Source organism: Gavialis gangeticus, unplaced genomic scaffold, assembly GCF_001723915.1.
Source record: "Gavialis gangeticus isolate Ggan-Ray unplaced genomic scaffold, GavGan_comp1, whole genome shotgun sequence".
Lineage (NCBI taxonomy): Eukaryota > Metazoa > Chordata > Crocodylia > Gavialidae > Gavialis > Gavialis gangeticus.
This window is the reverse complement of record NW_017728973.1, coordinates 4,988,024-5,010,801: the sequence shown is the minus strand read 5'-3', so window position 1 is coordinate 5,010,801 and position 22,778 is coordinate 4,988,024. Positions and strand designations below refer to the sequence as shown.

General features: G+C 48.8%; 1 protein-coding gene across 4 annotated transcripts; it reads left to right on the top strand.

Moving 5' to 3' along the window:
• Positions 1 to 212: 212 nt before the first annotated feature.
• Positions 213 to 17,874, top strand: ORMDL3 (ORMDL sphingolipid biosynthesis regulator 3). 4 transcript variants are annotated; one of them, XM_019507097.1, is made up of 5 exons: positions 238 to 300; positions 6,138 to 6,289; positions 8,623 to 8,829; positions 11,758 to 11,909; positions 12,355 to 17,874. In XM_019507097.1, exons 3-5 carry the CDS (start codon positions 8,656 to 8,658, stop codon positions 12,488 to 12,490), a joined length of 462 nt encoding a protein of 153 aa, XP_019362642.1. In that variant the 5' UTR covers positions 238 to 300; positions 6,138 to 6,289; positions 8,623 to 8,655; the 3' UTR covers positions 12,491 to 17,874. The 4 variants fall into 4 exon arrangements, with proteins under 4 accessions (XP_019362623.1, XP_019362642.1, XP_019362634.1 ...); XM_019507089.1 differs by lacking the exon at positions 238 to 300 and adding an exon at positions 2,980 to 4,067; XM_019507078.1 differs by lacking the exon at positions 6,138 to 6,289 and having other exon boundaries at positions 213 to 300.
• The last annotated feature ends 4,904 nt before the right edge of the window (positions 17,875 to 22,778 follow it).

Below are 22,778 nucleotides of genomic sequence, written 5' to 3'. Positions count from 1 at the left end.
AAGCACTCCTGAGGCAGTGGCAGGCAGGTATCAAACCAACGCCCCCGCCCAAAACAGCACTAGCTCTTGCCGACAGACCCCAGGGAACCTGCCCGGCGCCCGAGAAACGGCGCAGGCGCAGTGGCAGAGCCGGGGACATGTGGGAGTCCGGGGCAGCGGCGGCGAACTACATTTCCCAGCATGCCCGGCAGGCGCGGGCGGGGTTTTGCTGTGTTGTCAGCTGCTGCGAGAGCTGCAGGGGGCGGGGGAGGCCTCTGGCGTCCAGTCCGGGCCCGGGGGGAGCCGCCTCGGAGCTGCGCGGTGAGTGAGGGCTGGGGGTGCAGGGCTCTCCCCACTGCCCCCCACCCGATCCCCTGCACTTAGCCGAGAGTGGGGCGGGGGGCTGCGGATGCTTCATGGGATCCAGCCCGGACCAAGCCCCCTCTCCCCGTGCCCAGTCTGTGGCCCGTAGCCACCTTGGGCTTCCCCTAGATCGGTGGTTTTCAACCTTTTTTGTACCAGGCCTCACTTGTAAGCATTGATGGCCAGTCCTGACCTAGTGCCCCTCACTCCCCACCCCAAGGCTCCCAATGCGTGGGGCAGGCTGGACCCCTGCGAGGGAAAAGCCACGGTTTCCCACATTTTTTCTCCTTTAAAGGAGAATCTGTTTTTAAAGTTTGTTCACCACGCTTTCATATATTCTTGCGACCCGCGGGTTGAGAAATGCTGCCCTGTAGGCCGCCAGCCTGGTTGCAGTATGGGCTTTGGTCTGCCTGGGAGAGAGCGGGGAGCTACTGAGAGGCGGACTTGAACCTGTGGCCACAGGGGGAAGAAGCCTTGTTCCCCCACCATGGAACTGGGGCGATGTTTGGGACAATGGAACAACACCCCCTGGACCAGTGGGACAGGAGCTGCCATGAGGCAACAGGTCCCTGGGTTGGCAAGGAAAGGGTTAAGAGTGGGAAGACTCTGAGGAAGGCTTTGGCTGGGAGGAGAGCTGCTGTGGAAGCTGGCTTGGGGAGAAGGGGAGGCTGGAGGGGATATGGGGACACTGGGAGACTTGTTCCTCCTTCCAGTTCAAGTGCAGCTGCCTTGGCGACCTGATCCCCTGCTGCTCTGGGGGTTCCTGCCTGAAAAGTCCCCTGGATGTGGGAGGCCTGGAGGGAGCTGTGGGAATCCCCAGCCCAGTCCTGGGACAAGAGTTCTGTAGGATGAGCTCATGTCTGGTGGGTTTGTGGGGCTTTACTTGGCCAAGCTGCCCTGGAGAGCCCCTGGCACATCCATCCCATTGGGTTTCACTTCGGCTTTATCTCAGCATAGAATCATAGAAAATTCAGGTTGGAAGGGACCTCAGGAGTTCATCTAGTTCAGCTCCCTGCTCAAAGCAGGACCATCCCCAACTAGATCATCCCAGCCAAGGCTTTGCCTACCTGGGTCTTAAAAACCTCCAAGGATGGAGATTCCACCACCTCTCTGGGTAACCTGGTCCAGTGTTTTCCTGTCCTCCTGGTGAGAGTTTTTCCTAATATTTAAACTAAACTTCCTTTGCTGCAACTGGACACAATTGCTCCTTGTTCTGTCATCTGCCAAAACAAGGAGTGTAACAGGGACTGATCTGTTCTACATTTGTACAGCACCTTGCACCAGGAGAGGCTCCAGGCCCAGACTGGGGCCCTTGGGAGCCACCATAATACGAATCGGGATATGCAGTCATAGTGCTGTTTTCTCAGGGAAACCCCCTAGGGCAGAGATTCTCAGCCAGGGAACTTAGACTGCCTTGAGATTGTTTTGGGGGTGCCACACATTTTAACACTATTAAGAGATTTCAAATAGGAATCTAGAGTGTTAAAAGCCTTCTGACCTGTTGTGGACTCTTTGAGTTCTTTGTGACAGAAGAAATTGCTCTGTTATCTGTCTGTAGGCAAAAATCAAATGAAAACTAAAAGCTGGCATTTTCCAGGGGTGTCTTGAGTCTAAATAGCTTGAGAACTGCTGGCCTAGGAGCTGGCAACCTGTGGCATCCCACAGGAGCCCCTCTCATACTGAAGAGTTAAGATCATTGTGCTTCAAAAGGTCCCAGGCCCCAAAGGAGGTACAAGGTCCCTGTGTGGTCCTGAGGGTGGAGTGAGCCTCATAACACCAGCCAATGGACACTTGTGTCAACAGCTTGTGCTTCAGTGATGGCAAATGACAATGACTGTAGGTACCTGCCAGCCACCTTTCCCTGCTTCCCTCACTCCCTCTCCTGGTTTTTTGGTGGAACTGGGAGGTCTGCTACCCTCTTCCAGGGCACTATGCAGAAGTGTTTCTCCAGAGACCATCCTCTTCCCCAGCAGCTAGCGCACAGGCAGCCAGCGTGCTGGTGCTGGCTGCCTGCTGGTGGCCCACTGCCTTGAAGGCCATTATCTATCCGTCATCTTTCTAGATACCATGTGACACCTTGGTGGTTTCTTGATGGATGTTATGTGACACCTTGGTGCTTTGTGTTGTCAGTCTTGCTTCCAAAGGTCTCTCCCTCCCTTCAGAGACCTTGGGGCTGGCTAGGCCGTGGTGTAGGAAGGTGCATTTCCTTCTGACTTTGGTGACCGTTGGCCCAGCTTGGGGCAGGGTTCTCTTGGCCCCTTTCCACGAATGGCTTCTCTGCCCTGCAGGGCATGCTCTGCTTCTTGTGTTAGCACAAGTTTCCCTTCCCCCATTCCTGACCAAGGTGAGCAGACGGAGGTTGGGTTTGCTTTTGCTTTTGCATGGGTGTCGGGAGAGATCCTAGGTCTTGAGCTTGTGGTTGTTCTGAGGCAGAGCACAAATGCAATCACTCTGGTTCCACAGGACCCCCCAGCTCCTAGAGCTGCCTCTAGGCTGCCTCTACTTGCAGCCGTCTGTGTGCTGAGCAGGGCCCTGGGGAGATGCACCCCAGGGGTCAGCCTGCTCCAGGGAGAAGCCACAGGCTGGTAAACAAATTCACTGGCAAGGTAAGAGGCATAACCCCTTGCGAGCTGCACTGCATGCAGCCCTGGGGCAGCCATGCCTCTTAAAGCACTTTGCAGTAACTTACCTGTGCAGGTGCCACCTGGCTGGAGATGTGTCAGCCAGCTAAGGATTTCCAGGAGTGTTGGTTTGCTGGGCAGAATGGGAGTGAACCTGACGGGCCACATGATCCTGTGCGCTCTGTCTCAGCAGTTCATGTAGAGCGCAGCCAGCCTCCCTCCCCTTCCCCCACCAGTCTACCTGACTGCAGGCTCTGAGTGCCCACTCAGCAGTCTGGGAGCTAGCCTTAGCCTTCCACTGCTGGAGCCTTTGGCCTCAGCTTCAGATACCTCTTTTGCACAAGAAGGGAGGTGGCTCTGCTCTTAGGAGGTGGCCAAGCTCTGGGAAGTGAAACTCAGAGAGTTTTCCCCTCCCCAAGGGTTTTGGTGAATTGGGGTGCTGATAAAAGGGGGCAGTGACTGAGGTTGCACCCAGGGGGTTGAACCAGCTTCACCCTAGTTTCAGCCCACAGACCCTGCCAATATGTCCTGGTTCCCCAGCACTCCCTGTGCTTCCAGTCCCGATCTCACATACACACAGCTCTGCAACTGTGCCTCATCCCAACGTGCAGCCCTCTGCACCCTTGTTGCTTCCCTCCCAGCCTCCTCCTGAGAAGAATTGGTCATCTGGCCTGCAAGATATTTTGGTAACTGGGTAGAACTGTAGCTGGGCTGAGACTTGCCCAATTCATTTCACCCATGACTCTAAGTTGGATCAGAGCCCCCAGACGAGGAACTGTGGCTTTTGCCTTGGATGTCGCTTGGCTCCACCAGGCGTCAGCTGCCTTTTCACACAGCACCACTCCTGTAATCCCTGAAACACTCTGCATAATTGTGACTCCAGAGTGGATGCTCCTGCTGTCCAGTGGAGAAGGGCCAAAAATATTCAGTTACTTGGGGAATTGTGGATCACTGATGCTGCTGCCCTGGGGGAGACCTCAGCCATTCTCCTGATGAGTCAGAACGTAATATACTTCTGTTATGTTGGGACCTGAAGACTATACTTGGAATTGGACCTTCCTGTCCAAAGGGAGGGGCAGTGACATGATTAGAGTCATGCAGCAGGTCAGTGGCAGAACTGGGAATAGAACCTAGGTCACAGGACCCTGTGTCCAGCCTTCTCTTCTCCATCCTCTCACCCCATGCTTGACTGGGCAGCAAGTCACATCCTCATGATACCTCCAGCAGATCATTTGGGGCCAGCAATGTCAGTAGCGGATTTTTGTTGCTGGCTTTGGGTGGGTGAGAGGCTGAGAACTGAATTGCTGTCGAGTCGCCTGGCTCATGAGTTGGCTTCATTCTTGGCTGAGTCACTGAAGCTGTCTGTGCTGCCCCTCTGAGACCAAGAAGTGGGGCGTGGCTGCATGCCTAGGTGACATCCCATGGCTTTTGCTGTTGTCTTGAACTGTAGGTTCCCTCTGGGCTCAGTGGGTGACAACCAGGAATGAATTGATGACTTTCTGTGCTTTACAGTGAGGACATGTCAGTTCAGGGGTGGTCTGACCCCCTTTCCCCTCCTACAAAAAGTTCAGCCTTAGGGCAGCTGAATCCAACTTAACATCCCCTGAAAACCAGGCCATGTGTGTGTGCCAGGAGCTGGGCTCTCAGAACAAAAGATGAAGCCAAAATTAGAAATCACATGTGAAATGTGGACGTTTCCCTTCTTTGTGCCTCATTTTCCATACTTTTAAGATCAGGGTCAGACTTGGATGAAACCATTCCCACAAGAACACCCTGGGGATTAGTTTGTCTGCAAAGGCCTCAAGAATGTAAATGATATTACTTATTGTTTGACAATATTTTTTTTCCTTGTTTCATTTCCGCCTTCTCCTGCAATAACACCCGCTGCCGCCCCGCCCCCCACCTCCTGCAGGTGTCCCTTTCATCCAGAGCTCCTCTATTCCTGGATCAATATTTGTGTCATGGGCAGAAAACTCATCATTTACCCTGCTCCAGACAGCACATGGGCTTCAGCCTATTATTGCCAAAATGTAATTAATGGAGACTAAACACTCAGAGCCAGCAGCTCCTCCCCTACACCCAGGGCACAGTTTATTAGCTTCTGTAATTTTACAGAGGGGATTTGGCCACACGTAGGAAACAAAGCAATGGAAACTCCAGCCACACCCCCAAAGCAGCTGGCTGCTCTGCTCTCTTCCCAGCCATGCAACTGTAGTCCCCAGGGCCAGATGAGCTTTCATGCTTTGCCAGGCTCAGGGTAAAGACTGGGGGCTACACTAGTGAAGGGAAAGCACTCATCCAAAGTGAAGGGAGAGGGGAGGCTCATCTGTCAGAGTTTTGGCCACCAGACATTCCTACCTGCTGCTCCTCTTCTATATCCATCCAGTTCTAATGTTTTCCAGCCCTGACCTATAGCCCCCTCTTGCAACTCCCGTCTTGGGTTCCCATCCTGCAGCCTACCATTGCTGAGTTGGTCCCTGACCTTCAGACAACTCGGGAGGAAGCATAAGCTGCTTTAGCCTTTCTGGCCCTCTCGTGTACAGCCTGCTGGGGCCCATCTGTCTGTGGGAACTGCGCTAAGCCCAGCTATGCTTGCTTCCCAGGGGGCAGCTGCCAGCCCAGCTTGGCTAGATCAGGCTCAGCATTCTCTGAAAATCAGGCCACTGGAGGTCCTTGGATTGGGTGCCCAGAAGTCAGTGTGCCCTTAGACAAGAAGGGGTGTCAAAGCACCATGGGAAATGATTGATGGATTTCTGTGGGCTTTAGGTCAGGCCCTATGAAACCTACTGAAAATGGTCTGGGTAGCTAAGCTAGGCTTGGGCTGCTGGAGTCACTGGCTTGTATTCCCATGGTTAGATCAAGCCTCAGTCTTGCTACAGCCTTAGGGCCAGGCCCCTAGTAGGTAAGGCCCTCTGATTAAGGAAGCTGCGGGGGGAAGTTGGCTTGCAGGTGTTAGCACAATAGCCCCTTCCTGCACCTACCATCTGCATGCTTGTGGTGTTGTGGTTTCTAAGTAGGGGTGGAAGGAAGTCTTCCTCTGTCCTTCAGCCAGCTGCTCAGATAGCAGTGCTGCCTTGTACCAGATGTCTGTGATAGCACACAGCACCCACATGTGTAATGGTGAGGCTTGAAGGACACAGCAGCTGCAGGGATGATAGCATTTGTTTTTGGCAGGAGCAAGAAGGAAGATAGAGTTGCTGGGCTCCCTGGCAGCCTGCACCCAGTCTGCAAGCAGTGGGAGCCAGGCCAGCAAGATGATGATGCTGGAGCCCTCTGGGAAGGAGGAACTGTTCTGTGCCTAGGCCTGCTCTGTGGCTGGGACGGCAGTGAGCCCAGTTATCAGTTCCTCTGCACTTGCATGGGGTGTGCTCCGGGGAGGAGTGCTTGTACTTGCTTGGTCTTAGAATAAGTCATAGCAGCCTTGGGGCTATTCTAAACAGTTTTCCACACCTTCTGGGAATCAGGGGCTAGGCCATACCTCCAGTCAGTGAACTCCTGGGCACCTGGCCCATACCTCCAGTGAGCTGGCCCATGAGGTGGGGAACAGGGCAGGGTAAAATCCTTACTATACTTCTGCCAGTGGAGGAGGGGAGGGGGGACTGTGATGACCTTTAAGTCATCTTCTGCTGACAGGCTTCATATGCCACCTCACCCTTTTGCCTGAGTCAGGGCCGAGTCTTGTAGAAGTCATTGGGAGCTGAGTGAGGCCAGTGCTGCATGCTGTGAGTCCCTTCTGAAGTGCCAGGGTAGGGATGTTATTTTTGTGTCTGGTTATCTGCCAGAATTCTGCTAATGCAAAATTTGGTCCCAAAAAACCTGCAAAACCCTGTCCCCTCCTCAAATTCACCAAGTAAAAATCTAAGGCAAAGGATGGGTCGGAAATCCCAGGAGGCAGCCCCTGCCCTACAAAAACATTTAATGTGGTAGAAATAGGGGAGCCCTTTGGCTTGAGCACAAGGCAGCATGCTTATAGACCCCACAGGGCCTGCGCTTACCCTAAGCATCCATGCCTTCAGAGGCTGAAAGGGCGTATTGCAGTTCTGTTGCGTGACCTCCTTTGGGCTGTAGGCCAGAGACATCCTCCCAGTGACTTCTGGCCTGAAGCCCAACTGTGTGTGATGCAACGAGTTTGCTGAGTCCAGTATGAAAGCATTCTGCTGGCCCATGTGGAAACTTGTGCTTTTGAGGGATAAGGTCCCTAGATGTACTTCTTTGAAGACCTGAATCTGCACAAGCTATTGGGCCCATTTCTGGGTGCCTGCATTAAATCTGGTGGTGTCATGCTCAGGAAATGGGCCTGTGACCAGCAAATTTTGCCCATAAGTTTTGGCATATTAAATTTTGTTGTAATGTTGCTGTAACCAAAGAATGTTGTTGTCTGCTCCTGGGTGGAACTTGCTGTGGAGTATGCAGATGGGTCAGGGACAAGCTGAGATCTAGTGCAGGGGGTATGCGAAATTGGTGGTTTCCTGTTTGCTTTGTCCTGCTGGTTTTTATCCCCATTGTGTAGAACACACTGAAGCATCGTTTGACCTGGGGCTATGTGTAGATCTCTCCAGCTAGGTCCTGTTCCTCATAGGTTTCCTCCTTCCACTGACTGATGTATCCTTGACAATTCATTGTGTGCGTCTTGTATTGAATCCTGCATGTGCTGCTTGTTTGCACAGATGCATGGTGGCCAGCAGCCCTAGCCCCTCTGGTGGTAGTTAGGGCTCTTCATAACCCTGGGTGCCAATTGAAAATGGGTTCTGGCCATTGATTTGCTGTTGGGAATTGGACTCAGTGGCCCTCAAGTGCCTTTGGGGCCTGTGCTTTCTGGCAGGACGATAATCTTCTCCCTTGCAGCTCCCACTTTCTGCTATGGCCTTCCTGTGTCTCTCCTTTCACCCCTCACTTTGCTGTGAAAGGATCATACCTTCCCTCACCCAGAACTCCTCATGTCTCCTTCAACCGTCTTTAATTGCCTCTGTATAACTTTGGACTGGGGCACAGGGTGTTTAAGACTGTACAAAATAAGGGCCTGATTTTGTGATGTGGTTGGTCCCAGGCAGGCCCCTGCAGGCACAGGCTACCCCACTCCACTCTGAGGGATCAGTCCAGCGTGCAAAGCCTTTTGCCACTAAGTCTTAGCAGGATCCAGATGCAACAGGGCATGTTAAGGCAATGTTATACTGCAGGATTTGTACAAACAAGGCTCCAGCAATGGCTTCACTTAGAAAACTTGGTTTATCTTTGCCTGTAAAATGCCCAGCTGGCTTTTCCCAGGTAGAGTCACAGGAGGAAGGTCATCCACCTGTCCTGGTTGTACCCAAATGTACTACAGGAGTAGCAAACCTCTCCTATATTCAGCCCTTCCCACCATATCTCAGCTGCAAATGGATTTAGCTACAGTGCAAGAATATCGTCGGTTATTTAACATGTATCAAGAATGTCATGGAGGTGGTGGGACCTGCCTAAGGTTTTTAAGCGAGCTAGGGGCAGTGTCAGGAACTGAACCCAGAGTCAGCAGTCTTAACTAGAAGACTGTGCTCTGTCTTGGGCTGTTCTTGGCTGAGTAGTGAGGCAGGGAGAGGTGGGTAAATGGGGAAGTTGCATGGAGGGTTCCTGCAAGCTGCTTGCTTAGGAGAACAACAGAGGCCTGATGTGACTCTCGGTTCAGTTTCAGGTCTGCCTGGCTTCTGTGAGAGCCAACATGAACGTGGGCACAGCTCACAGCGAGGTGAACCCCAACACTCGGGTTATGAACAGTCGGGGCATCTGGCTCTCCTATGTCCTGGGCATTGGCCTGTTGCATGTGGTCCTTCTGAGCATCCCCTTCTTCAGCGTCCCTGTAGTCTGGACTCTTACCAACATCATCCACAACATGGTAAGTGTTTGCTATGGCTGACTGGGCCACAGGCAAGCCATGATGGGGCTTGGTAGTCACATGGTTGGCTACTCCTTTACAGTAGAATTAAACCCCACTCCCCTTCCAGAATCCCTGTGAACGTGGCTGTGCTGAACTCCACACTTGTCCCCTTTTGCCTGTGGGTCATGAGTTCAAATCCAGCCCAGGTTAGTGAGTCGCCCAGGGGAGTTTGCAGCACTGGGGATGGGAGGATTTAGTTGATGATTCATGAACGGGCCAACTGGATGGGTCAGGAAGAGAGGAGCATGGGGAAGGGGCAGCTTGGGGGATAGGCATTTAGTTTTTTAGCCATGTGTGTGTGGTACCAGTGGTGTGCTAGTGCCAGTGCATAACGCACAAGGAACATATGTGACAGCAGAGAAGGGGTTCCTTTCCCAGGCAGTTGTGAGACCATCTGGGAGTGGGGACCTTGTACCTGCCTGCTTCAGTTGCAAGCATAATGCTGTGCATGTGCAGGTTGTGGGCACATGGCTGCCCTCTGCTGGGACACAACAAAACCACAGCCATTCCCTGCCATCTCCTTTGTTCCTCTGGCTCAGAGGAATCCCCTTTGCATATTGCCGATGATGACTTACTTTCCCCTCAGCCCCTCCCCACACAGCCCTGGCATGTGGTTCTCCCCAAGCAAGGCTGCAGCCTCCCCACAGCAGCTCCTGAGTCCAGGGTCAGATGTTACCTCAGCACAGATGCAGTCCCCAGTAGTCATTTGAACTGACAGGCACACACATGACTTAGCAGGTTGCGATTAATCAGGGTCAGAAAGCAATCCCCAGGCAGGGACCCCAGTCCCCCCTCCCATAAATCTCCAGGCTGGTGGCAGATGGGCTCAGCTCTGCTCTGCTCTGCTCTTGTGCTGATCCTACTCCTCCCGTTACAACTCGGAAGCAGGAAGGCTTTGAATGCACCAGTAGCACTCACTTGTGAACAACAGCAGCCACAGACCTGCTACTGGTGCCCCACAGCACGTGGTGCTGAACAGCACATGGAGCATTGTTCCAAGAATATGCTGCCTTCTGGCTCCTCTCGCACACCTTGTCTTAGCAAACTAAGCCCTCTGCCGACCTCCAACAGCTCTGTGCAAAAGGAGTCGCCATTCATCTTATTTTATAGATGGGGAGACTGAGGCACTGAACCATGAAATCACTTCCCTGGTTCACCACTAACCCTCAGTAAAAAGCCTGGGTTCCCTGAGTCCCTGATCCAGTGCTTTGCTTCCCTGACCTGCTTTTCGTCAGTGCCTTTTAGGCAGGTTTTTGAAGTATACCGCAAACAGCAGTAACTTAAACCTTCACATCCTCCCCTGTGAACTGAGAATCACTGTGATCATGTTTTCCCCATTTTGCATTGGGGATGGTAGAGATGCAAGAGGTGAAATGTCTTTCTGGAGTAGGCAGGGGACCAGAGCCCAGCAGAAGGAGCTGCCAGCACCCCCTACACTGATTGCCAACAGCCTCTGCATCCACCTCCAGTGCAGAGTTTTGGGCATTGTGATTCAGTTCATTGCCTTCTTAGGTCAGGAGGTGCATCTTGTGTCGTCTCTGGGTGTGCTTTATGCAGCAGGAAGGGGTTTGATACTGAAATTCAGTTTCTCTCTAGCTGCACCTGTAGTGTTGGAGTCATGTAGCCGTGACAGTCCAGGAAATGCTTAGAAGGAAAGGACTGTTGTGGGTGGTATCTTTTATTGGACCAACTGCACAGCTGCCATCATCTTAGACCAGCTTTTGAATGACCTGGAGAAGAGTGCGCTGCATTCAAAAGCTTGTCTAGATCTATCCCAGCCATGCAGTTGGTACAGTAAAAGATCACCCACTAGAGTCCTTGCCTCTCATCTAGATGTATTGACATGACTATGCTTTGTACTGTGTGAGGTGACAGCCAGCGTGGTTGCAGGTCCTTGGGTTTTCAGGTACAGACCTGGAAGCATGGGCTGGAGCATCCTGACTTCTGAGCTGGGGCCCAAGCAGCCTAACATCCATCAAAATGAATTGCCCAAACAGAGCCTGCCTTGTTGGCAGATGGTGACAGTGCCTAGTGGCCAAGAAGCAAGGATTTCTTGGGGTGATATCTTTTATTGGGCCAACTATGTAGTTGTGATAAAGTTAGACAAGGTTTGAATTGTAAGGCATTCTTCCTCGGGGATCAAAGTATATCAAAAGGAGGATGGCGGGGTGGTCAGTCTCAGATTCCTTGTGTGGAAATGTGCTCCTAACGGTGAATGAACTGTCACAGAAAAAATATATAGGATGGAGACATACACTCACCATTAGGAACACGTTCCTCAGAACCACTCTATGTCTGACCTCGCTATCCTCTTGCTCAAGGGAAATCTATCTAACACCTTTAAAAGGCGAACTTGGGAACAGAAATACATAAGCTGGCTGGACACTAAAAACCAAGGACTAAACACTGATATTGGATTTATAGCCCATTATAATTTATCAGACTCCTAAAGGAAGGTGAAACTGTCCCCCCATCCCATTCCCCCTTTTGATAGGCCTTGATTTCCAAAAACTCTGTTTCTTTTCTTCTGCTAATTGTGCCTGCTACCTCTGAGAATTTCTCTCAGGCCTTTCCGTACGCTGTGCTTACCTGGCTATGCCTAGCTTCCTATAATCAGATACCTTAGGAAAAATGTCCTATAAGTTAGACAAGCTTTTGAATGTTCCAACTACACAGTTGGTCCAATAAAAGGATATCACCCTAAGAAATCCTTGCCTTGCATAATTTCTGGACCATCACGACTACAACTTCATTCTTACGCTACCCTAGTGGCCAAGTCATTCACTTCAACTTGGCCATTTGAGGCCTTTCCCAGATGAATGCTTTGCAGGCTGCTGGTCTGGGGAGTCACACACATGCTTTACCCTCTGTCTGTGTTTGCTACAGAGCATGTACATCTTCCTGCACACGGTGAAAGGAACCCCCTTCGAGACACCGGATCAGGGGAAGGCCCGGCTGCTCACTCACTGGGAGCAGATGGACTATGGCGTGCAGTTCACAGCATCACGCAAATTCCTCACCATCATGCCCATTGTGCTGTGAGTACTTCCAGTTGTCCTGCTGGACACAGCCCAGCCCAGCTCTTCTTAGTCATCCTCTTGCAGACACTGCCTCAGCAAACCAATGCCCTCTCTTGGCTTTCAGAATATCCCTGGCTCGTGTTTGGAGCCTTTGGGACAAGGAGTGAGAGAGCTCCTGGGAACGTGGCAAAATCTCAGTGGTGCCGTGTTTTGTGGTATTTGCCAGATTTGCAGCCCAGCTTTGTACTGTAATCTGTTGGTTGCATTTGGAGATGGGATCAGTTGCTGGAAGAAACTCTTCCACTAAAGGAATGGCAGAGGCTGTAGCAGAAGCAACAAGTGGTCCATCTCTCAATGCCCTTGGGGGTAACAGCACTGATTAAAGATGTGGGCAGTTGTATTTCAACTTCCCCCCCTCCCTCTCTCTCTCTCTCTCTCTCTCTCCCTCCCTCCTTCCTTCCAGGTACTTCCTAACCAGCTTCTACACAAAATATGACCGGATACACTTCATAATCAACACCATCTCCCTCATGAGCGTCCTGATCCCCAAACTGCCGCAGCTTCATGGTGTCCGCATCTTCGGGATCAACAAATACTAAGCTTCTTGGATGAAGTGAGCTGGCAGGGAGGGGGGCAGAAATCCTTTCTCTTTAGTCCCGTTTTTCCTCCGTGCCATACTGGGATACAATTTCACGACGGCTGTTTAAATGCAGTATCCAGTAGACTTGTATACCGCATGCAGGATCCTCATGCCCAGTCAGTCTAAGCAGGCTCCAGAGTAGCAGAATCCTGAGTAGAGTTTAGCACGGAGCCGGAGGTCACGGGCTAGACTTATTTTACTCCAATATCACACATAGATGCAGATGTGCTGAGACTTCAAGGTACAAATAGGTTCATTTGTGGGGAGGTTTCCATCCAGCCTGTACACTAACTGGAGAGAGTAGCAAGGTGGGAGAATGCTGTAAGAGCTGGTACTTTTTGCTCTGGCAAATGCACTTTAAAATATACCTTCCCTTTTTGAGGCTGGACACACTCACAAAGGGCTACATGGGGAAATTAAAGGGCATATGGCCAGATTTCCCAGCTAGCTGGTCACTTGAATTTTGTGAGATAGAGTTTATTTTTTAAACTTCTCTGCTGTCACTGGGAAAGGAACTGCTTTTCTAATAAGAAAACAGGAAGGTGCTACCTTGTATTTTGGGCAGGACTTTCCTGTTTTCCGTGGCACATTTAATACAATTCATGGGGGGAGCTGGCAGATCCCAAATCCCCTTTGAGGTCCCATTCATTCCTGTTACTTTAAGCTGTTACCAATGTCTGTCTGTCTGGGCATTTTTCTGAGGGGAAGTGGCTATATTTTAGAACATGTGGGGTGGGAGGTTCTGCCTCATCTCATGGGCCCCTTTCCAGCAATAACCCTATGCAGCACTTGGAGGAAGTGTTTAAGTCCTCTTTTGGTTTGTTGGAAAGTGTTACTATTGCCTGAGCTATGGATGTGGATATTGGGACTAAGTGAGGGAGGCTGAGGGCTAACGTGTGGACTCTAGCAAGCAACTGGTTGTTGCTTGGTAGTGGGCATGCTGGTACAAACAGGGATGTAGGAATGGTTGGAGTTGAATGACTTCTTCCTCCTCTCACCCCAACCTCTTGCCCACCTCTCTTGTGTCTGCATAGATCAGCGGGATTTGCCAAATCCCTAGCTCTGGGAACAAAGCTTAGCATGTGACATCATGCATGGAAAACAGTTTTGTGGATTTTGATTGGACCTGGAGACCTGTCAGTCATTGCCCCATGTGACTTCTAGTCTGGAGGTTGCAGCATTATTCCCACAGGCTCCATAACAGCCATTAGCAAGGTTAACAGAGCTGTGGGAGAAATGGCAACAGGTCTAACAGGTCACTGCAGCTCTTAATTTGTACTGGCAGCATAGGAAATCCTAGGTGGACAGTGTGCTTATGGTGGTGAAAGTACATCTATAGGTCACCTAAAGCCCATCTTTTTACCTGCTTCCATTTTCCACTCAGATCATGGCTAGAGTTGGCCATCACCCATCTATTCCTGGACAGCAACAATCGTTAGTGTAGTAGGTTGGGTGGTATGCTTTGCCTTTGTTTCTTGTGCAAACTGAAAGCCCCTGCTTGCTTGCCCTTGATCTAGTGGTTGATTCAGAGGGGCGGGGGGAGATGCATGTCAGTGGGTACAAGTCCTACATCAAGAAAGGGGGTAGGGGGGAAATAGTTTGGGGGGAGCAGGCCATTGCATGAAGTGTTGCTGGATGAAAGATCAGGGGTTGCTGATCAACCAGTCTCTTGGCTTCAGACTCTCACTTTGCTTTTATCCATGCACTGTGAGTTCATTCCAGGAGGTTTGAGGGAATAATTGTTTTCTGCACCTCAGATTATTAGGATGAAGAAGGGGCAACTGAAGAAATGCCCTGCCCCTCCTTTCCTTCTTCCCCCAAGCTCAACTGGGTGGTGTGTATCTGATATGGGGTGCTCTGACATGCAGGCGATCAGTTTTCTGTACCCTCAGAAGCTAGTTTGAGGGGACTGGGTTATTTCTAATTTCAGTCACACTCTGCGGTAGAACCCCAGTAATCCCTGTGTGGAGAGGGACTGCTGAAGAAAAGTTCTTATAATCAAGGTTTGGGATGAACATGGGGCTTACTGTGATGTAAGAGATGAAGGTGCTTTGGCTGTGATGATGAGGTAGGGCTACCCAGGGATGCAGCACAGTAACAAAACTAAACTTCCTTCCTCACCAAATTGGTGCTCTCTGCTCACAACAGGTATAGCTCTGGCTGGCTAGAGTAGATTTCCAGTGCTCCTAAAGCAGCGGTTTTCTAGAGGATCATGTGCTGACTGCAATAGACTTTTGTTTTTATTTCTCATGCTTCTTTTGTGTACTAATGGTGATTTTTTTTTTGTTTTGTTTCCTAGAGCTATAGTTGTCTCAAGGTTTTGGTGGTGATGCTGTAAACACTCAAATAAGATATTTTAGTTCATATGTTAATTGAGTGTTGCTTTAGAAATGAGTAGGCAATACAGTGGATAGTGACAAAGGTAGACCAGATCTAATGGTCAAAGCACAGGAGTGGGAGTTAGGGACTCCTGAGCTCAAATCCCAGGTCTTCACTAACTGCTCGTGTGGTTTGGGGTGAGTCGTTTAACCTCTCTGCCTTGGTTTCATTATCTACTCTGCAGAGGAGAGGGGAATAATGCTTTACCTGCCTCACAGACCTGTTGTGAAATTTCTTGTCTCTAGAGTGCCTCACAGGTAGAAATGATGCTTTAAATATTAATGAAGAGGAAGACGGCAAAAAAGTGAACCTGATTTGGGTTCTTTATACTTTCACCTTTTAAAAAGAGAGGCTGACAAATGCAGAAAGTTAATTTGATATAAGACTTCCCCCAGCCCTTGTGACAGAGGATTGCTGCTTTGGTTAAGGTACCACATACCCCTGCAGCTAGTACACTCTTTCATGCTATTAGTCAATAGCTTCTTGAAAAACAGTTGCTTCAGTCTAGTGCTGTTTTTGTTCAAGGGCTGATGAGTACTTCTGAGCTGGTCCTGAAAAGAATGTTGTGGATAAGTGTCTGAAATGCCAATGGTAAGATTGCTGACTTTACCTTTGTAGTGACGATGCTTTCGCGTAGGCAAGTGGGGCAACTTATGTAGCCTGAAGGATACATTATTGGAGAAATCTATATATCCAGTAGCTCATGGGGAGCTGTCATGTATTTGGACAGAAAGAAACCTAAGTGGAGGTAGCAAACTTATGATTTTAATGGCTGGAATTTCCATAGAAGGTGGGGCAGGAAACCACAGAACTACTTTGTTTGACAAAAAATAAAAAAACAAGGGCTTTTTTGCTTTAAAGCATGATTCCCATACTGACATCTGTTCTTTTTGTTTTTTCTCTTTGTGGTATGTGTAAACCATGCCACAGCAGAGTGATTTCTATTTTTAGAGCAGAATCATAAAGTGTTGGTAGAGGCCAGATTCTGGCATGGTGTAAGGCAGAGCTCTCGAGCTTGCAACCTGTAGGCTTCCCTACAGCTTGCAACCTGTGGCCCTCTCAGTGGGTCAATTTGCAGTCCATAAGCTTTGCTTCTTGCCCATCGCTCCAGCAGCTGCTGCCACCAGAGTCTCTGGTCCTTCCCCTCTTCCCTCCAACTTCCACTTACTGCCCCTGCAAGTGATGCCACGATGCGGGGGGGGGGGCTTTGGGGCATAGCAGGAGGGTTGCCTATGTGGTACAACCTAGTGGGAAGGGGAGGGTGCTGGCATCTGCCCTACATGTCACCCTTGGCTATTCTGAATTGGACAGCTCTGGTGTAAGGCAGTGTAGTTCCACCCACAGCAAAGAAGCTCTGAAAATTTATGCCAGCTGAGGACCTGGTCACAGGCTATTTGTAGCATGAATTAAAACTAGTATAGTAACACTTACTGAGTAGTGTTTACGGATGAAGTGTAAAGATATCCAGAGTAAAACAATTAACTTTTCAAAGGGCCATTTTGAAATCCAAAGTGCAGGTTTTTTTTAATTGGTTGTTAAAGCCTTAATAGATAAGTTTAATAACGTCTTTCTTTTGGGGGATTAAAATATTCACCAACAAGCCAAATGTCACATTCTGGTCACAGTGCATCTGAACCCGGAACTGTGGTATGGACATCCCCTTAGATAACCTAGAACCCTGAATTGAAGCTGCTCATATAAGTTAAGGCTGGGGATGAAGGACAGCAGAGATGGCAGCTCAGAATCAGATGACAAATGAGGAAGGGCCAGTCTTGCCATGGAGAGTCAAAGAAAGTAGCAAAAAGTGCTGAGGAGACTCCTGTGTGATGAAAAACCATATTTGGGGGGAGAGCGCCTACAAGTCTCCTAGATCAGAACATCTGTCTGTAGTTTAGAATTATTGGACATTAAATATAGCTGCATCCACTGTGGTAATGATCCCAAAGGGAAAATCCTCTCTTGCCTTGTTTGGGCCTTTGCATTTCTACCTATTCATGAAGCCTCTCTAACCAGGAATGGAATTTCCCAAGCACTTAATAGGAAGTTAGACAACTGACTCCTCATGCCTTGGAATGGGTCTTACATGGCACTTGGACAAATCTCACCCTATACCCTGTGCTGGCTTTCTGCATAGTGATAGGGGGGAAGTTCAACTGAATAAGGAACAAAAGCTATGCTTCATAATGTGACTAAGTAACAAGGAGGAGACATGGCTACCGCAAGTGCTTCTCATTTTAATTCTGCAATGAACACTAAGGCAGAGACACCAAGGTTTTTAAATATTGGTACATACATGGCATTGGCCTGGCAAAAGCTGTTCCTCTTGCCTGCTGCTGCGGCATCTTTTTCATCAGTTACTGTGTGGGCTTCATACTTGTCCACAGAGCACAGGACAATAGAACGTCACTAGCTTAACATGACTGAGGGTAAAACCCAACCATGTAATCAGGTTCAAACAGCTGGATTTCTTTCAAGGCACTACAGAACCCTTCTGCACAGATCTGACTGCAGGATCAGTGCTGCCTTCTTATTTCAGATCCAGGGCTACTTAGTCTGTGAGGGTTTATTTTAAGAACAATTGAGCAGGTTGTAAACAATAATTTTTATATAAAATATGGTACTGGTCCTTGAAGAAGAGATAACAGCTGGGTTGCATTTTTAGCACACATTCACTCTCTCATATGATTTATATTGCTTTGATTTATGATATATATTTTAAGTGTGCGTGTGCATAATAAACCCTTTGGGTCAATTTCAGTGAGCTACATCAATTTTTTATGCACCATTCTTGCATTGTACATAGAATTGTAGTTGTGCTTTTTGTTTTTTTCCCAGTTGCCCTTTTGCCTCATGTATACAAAAGTCTTTCATCTAGAGAACTTTCTAAGACAAAGTGTGAATATTTTTATTACTCCTTTGTACAGTATTCTAAGAGAAACTAATAAAGGTCAGTATTCATGTAAAGTCCTGCGTTTAGCTCTGTGTGTGTCTAGAAGTTGCTATTAAAACAATATTGTAAACATGGAAAAACGAAGTGGAAGGCTAATGATTACCAGACAACAAGTGCATACCCACTCCAATAGCCTACTCAATTTTCATTTTTCCCATGCCTTAGCAGGCAAAGGTATAACCAGATAGAATGGCTAGAAGATTAAACATGCAAAATTGAGGCTAAAGTGCACATTTTAATTGGTATCGAAAATTAACTTTTGGAGCCAGGTCGGAAAAGATGTGGTAGCCTCTCCATCACTTGAAACCACCAGATGGAGAGTGCATGCATCTGTGATCTAGTTTGATGGCAAACTATTGAGGGAGTTGCTGAAATTGGTGGGTAAAATTCTGCCCTGTGATCTGCAAGAGGTCAGACAAATTGATCAGAATAGTTGCCTCCTGGCCTTAAAATGTATGCATACAGAGGTGATTGTACAGAGGAGGAACAGACATTTGTAGAGTCCTTGTTACCTGCCCAATACTTGTGTTTGCCAGTGTGCAGCTTGAAATGTTTGTCTTCTGCTTCCTAGAAGTCTGGCTGATGTAGTCAAAAAGAAATTTTCAGGTGCTCAAAGTGACTCTTTTCTGCAAAAGAAACTCTCAGCCTATGATAAATACAGCTGGGCCCTTTGCTGCACCTGCATACCCTGGTTGACCTACCCTATTGAAGAATGCACTGGAGGACAGATAAGCTTGTTGTAACAGCACTTCAGTGTTGGCAGGCTAAGGCAGGAATTAGATTCCACAGCTACTGACAACACCTTACTGCCAGCTTGCTCCTGTTTAAGCTGGAAGATGAAGAGCCAATTCAAGGGCCTTGGAAGACTATAACTGCTATGGCAATATGTTGAAGGAGGACAGGGCAGTCCTGAGATGTAGGTGTCCCAAGCACTTAAAATGTTTGTGGCTTATAAAATCAGTAGTTTGCACTGCCCCTGGAAATGAATCTGGTATTCTTTCAGGCTGTAGATGCACTGTAGCCCTCCCTCCTCCTAGAGTTGTGCATGCAGCTATTCAGTTAGTTGTAAGGGCAAATCTTATAGTTTCATAGTTATTAGGGGCTGGAAGGGACCTTACACATCATCAGGTCCAGTCCCACTGCACTTGGGCAGGAAAGACTGCTGGGATCAGATGACCCCAGCAAGATGGGCATCAAGATGTTTTTGAAGATCACCAAGGTGGGTGACTGTACTATCACTGCACAGTGAATAGATGCTTCTCCGAGCCCTGATGTATGCCCCGATATACTTACATCTGGTACTCACATCTGGAGTACCATGTTCACTTTTGGGGCCCCCACTATGGAAAGGATGTGGACAAATCAGAGAGAGTTCAGTGGAGGGCAATAAAAATGGTGAGGGGGCTGGAGGATATGACTTATAAGGAAAGACTGAGAGAACTGGACTTATTCAGTCTAGAGAAGAAGAGACTGAGAGGAGACTTAATAGCAGCCTTCAATTACCTGAAGGGGGGTTCGAAAGAGGATGGAGATGTACACCTTGCTGGGGTCATTTGACCCCAGTACTCTTTCCTGCCATGGCAGGGGGTCGGACTAGATGATCTACTCAGGTCCCTTCTGACCCTAGAAACTATGAAACTATTATAGGCTGCCACCAAGTCCCCCCTGAGTCATCTTTTCTCCAGGCTAAACAGTCCCAAGTCCTCCAGCTTCTCCTTGTATGACTTGGTCTCCAAGCCTCTAATGATGTGTGTGGCCCTCCTTTGGACTCTCTCGAGCTTCTCCACATCCTTCTTGAAGTGTGGTGCCCAGAACTGGATGCAGTACTCCAGTTGCAGTTTCACCAAGGCTGAGTAGAGCGGGAGGCTGACATCCTTTGCCTTGCTCAAGATGCCTCCATGGATGCATGCCAGTGTTTGATTTGCTCCTTCCCTTGGAGGAGCCATACGAGCAACACAGAGCACTATCAATGATTCTTCTGTGACTGTGCAACTGGCAGCCTTCTGGTTTGCCTATGATATGGAAGATGTTGAAAGCTGGAGAACTGAGTAATCTAGCATAAGAAACCGCACTCCAGTGCATTTTGAATCCAAGTTAGCTAGGAGTTTAAATGCTGTACCTCTGTGCTTGGCTTAGCCAGCTAGTGTGGAGGGAAGAGCTGGGATTTAGCACATTATGTGCAGTTCTGGTCTCTGCATCTCAGAAAGGATGCAGTAGAATCAGAAAATGTACAGAGAAGAGCAACCACTGTGATTAGGGGAATGGAGCAGTTGACATACCAAGAGAGACTAAAAAGGCTAGAACTCTTCAGTTTGGAAAGAAGATGGAGGTGGGGGTGGATATGTTCAAGGTCTATAAAATCATGAAGGGTTTGGACCAAGTGAACAGAGAATTGTTGTTCACCAAGCCCCAGAATATTAGAATGAGGGGACTCCTACTGAAATTAGTAGGAGACAAGTTTAGAACTGACAAGAACAAGTATTTTTAATATATAATACATAATTAACTTGTGGAATTCATTGCCACAGGAGGTGGGTGAGGAAGAGAACATAGTCAAGTTAAAAGAAGGGACGACTAGACAAATTCATAGATAATAGACCTGTTAAAAGCTGTTGAATAGAATGGTTGCAGATGTTTCCTCTGGCATATCTAAACCAATAATGGTGGATGTCAGGGAGGGAAATGAGTAGGGAATATATCACTCTAGATCAGTGGTCTCCAACCTTTTTATGGTGAAGATCACTTTTTGTAAGTAAAGGGCACCCCACAATCTAACCTCCCCCACTCTGGCTCTGGCCCCAGCCCCTGCTCCAGCCCCTGGCCTCCCAGATAAGCCGTCCAGGCTCTAACCCCACTCACCCAGCCTGGCCTGGGTGGCAGGGGGTATGGCTCAGCCCAGCCACATGCATCCTGCTGCTCCCGATTTGGAGCCTCTGACAGACTGAGATCAACTGTCAGAGGCTCCATGATCGACCAGTCGTTCAAGATCAACTGGTTGGTGACCACTGCTCTGGATCTATTTGGTTCAGTGCTCTCCACTGCCACGGTCAAAGACAGAATACCGGGCTGGATGGACCATTGGTCTGACCCAGTATGGCTCTTATGTTTTTACACTGATGCTACTATCTTCTTCTAAACCGATAATGTTTAAACAATATCCCCCACTTACAGGAGAGATCCTGCTCCAATTAATCTAGATACCTCCTGGCTTATGCTTTTTCATGTGTCAGTCTCCTAGTTCTGATCAATTGACTTCTGTTTTGTGGCTGAGAGAGAGACATCCAGAAAACGTAAATTTGCCCCACCCGTCTGACCTAGGATTCTAGTTACTTTGTGATCAAGCATCTCAGCTGGGCTCCTGGTTGCAGCTATACTGGTCTTTGGCTGCCAGCAGGGAAAGGTGATGTGCAAGTAACAGGCTCCTGCTTCTTTCACTGGCCTTCTAGATAAAGGGTCACATTCTGGATCAGCAGAGCTGTAGTGCAGAATGTCTGCATTGGGTTCTCAGTCTGTCCAGCCTGGATCTTGCTGCAAAGCCTGTGCATGTGTCAACAACTGAAGGCAGAATGAAGATAAAGGCGATGCCAAGTGCTTCCCTATGAAGGTAGAGGGGTCAGGTCACTGCTGCATTTTCATTACTTGCAGATAAGGTAAGTGTGAAAAATGTAGCCTATAATAGCAAGTAAATAATAGACGGCAGATGGGGTTGTACTCAGAACAAAGAAAAAATGAACACACCGATGCTGGTAAGTGACTGATGTGTAGAGGCTTTTACTGCTGGGATGGAGCAGAAGGAATGGTGAACAGGAGTCTCTCTCAAAGCTGGGCTGTGAAGCTCAGACTCCGATACCCACCTCTAGACTAAATCTGCAGAGGGGATGAATCCATTTCAACAGAAAATCGGAGAACTGTCTAATAGGACAAAGCCGAGAGGTATATTGCTCTGCCAGTCAGACCAGATCAAACGATGTCTGGGGCAGAGATAGTTGTGTAACCTGGTTGTAAAATGGACTGTGTCCTGTCCCCGGGGTTTGTCCACATGGAGGATAAAAACCTGCTACTGCTGCTCAAAAGTGATCCTACTCCTTTGGCTCAAGTGGGCACAATCTACAATGAAAGTCCTGGATTCAAACTGCAAAATCTCACAAGGAAGAGGAGGAAGAGAACAAAAAGAAAACAGTATTTAGCACCAGCCAAGCACTATATGCTTTAGAGATAGGTACAGCACACTCTCCAGATATATAAGGACAAGGAGAAGCTTGTTGGGGAGACTGCTCAAGGGACAGTTTAAGACTGAAGCCAGTTTGCTTGTGGACTACCCTGCCCTGTGCTGCTGGACTTGGATTATATGGGTATTTATTCAGCTGCATTTTAAATGGTCAGCATCAGAGTAGTATGTATAGAGGTGCTCCTAGTTCTTCATACAGATCTAAATTAATAGGCTGAACAAATAAATCTACCCCTCTCCAGGGCACTCTAGCATCTCAAGGTGTCAAGACCTTTGTACCATCAAAGTCATGTAACTGTTTTCAAGGGTACTTTTTAGCACTACAGTGTATAGAGCAGTGGTCTCCAACTTTTTAAAATAGGAGATCACCTTTGGCATTTAAAAACAACCTAAGATCTACTGTGCACCGCTCCCACCTCCCATCCCCCTGCCCAGCAGGTAAGTCTGTGGGGAAGGAAGGTGGGAGCAGAAGCAGATCAAGGCAGAGGGAAAAAAAATATTTGGGGGTGCCCCTCCCCAGCAGGTAACTCCCACATAGCTGGGGCCCCACTCAACTTACCCCTGCTCCTGTCTCTGCGGCACCGTCCCTCACTGCAGGGCCCTTGATCTAGCCCTGCCCCTTCCCTCCCCCATGGACTGACCTCCTGGGCTGGAGCATGCATGTGCATGCACGTGGGCACTCAACCCCCT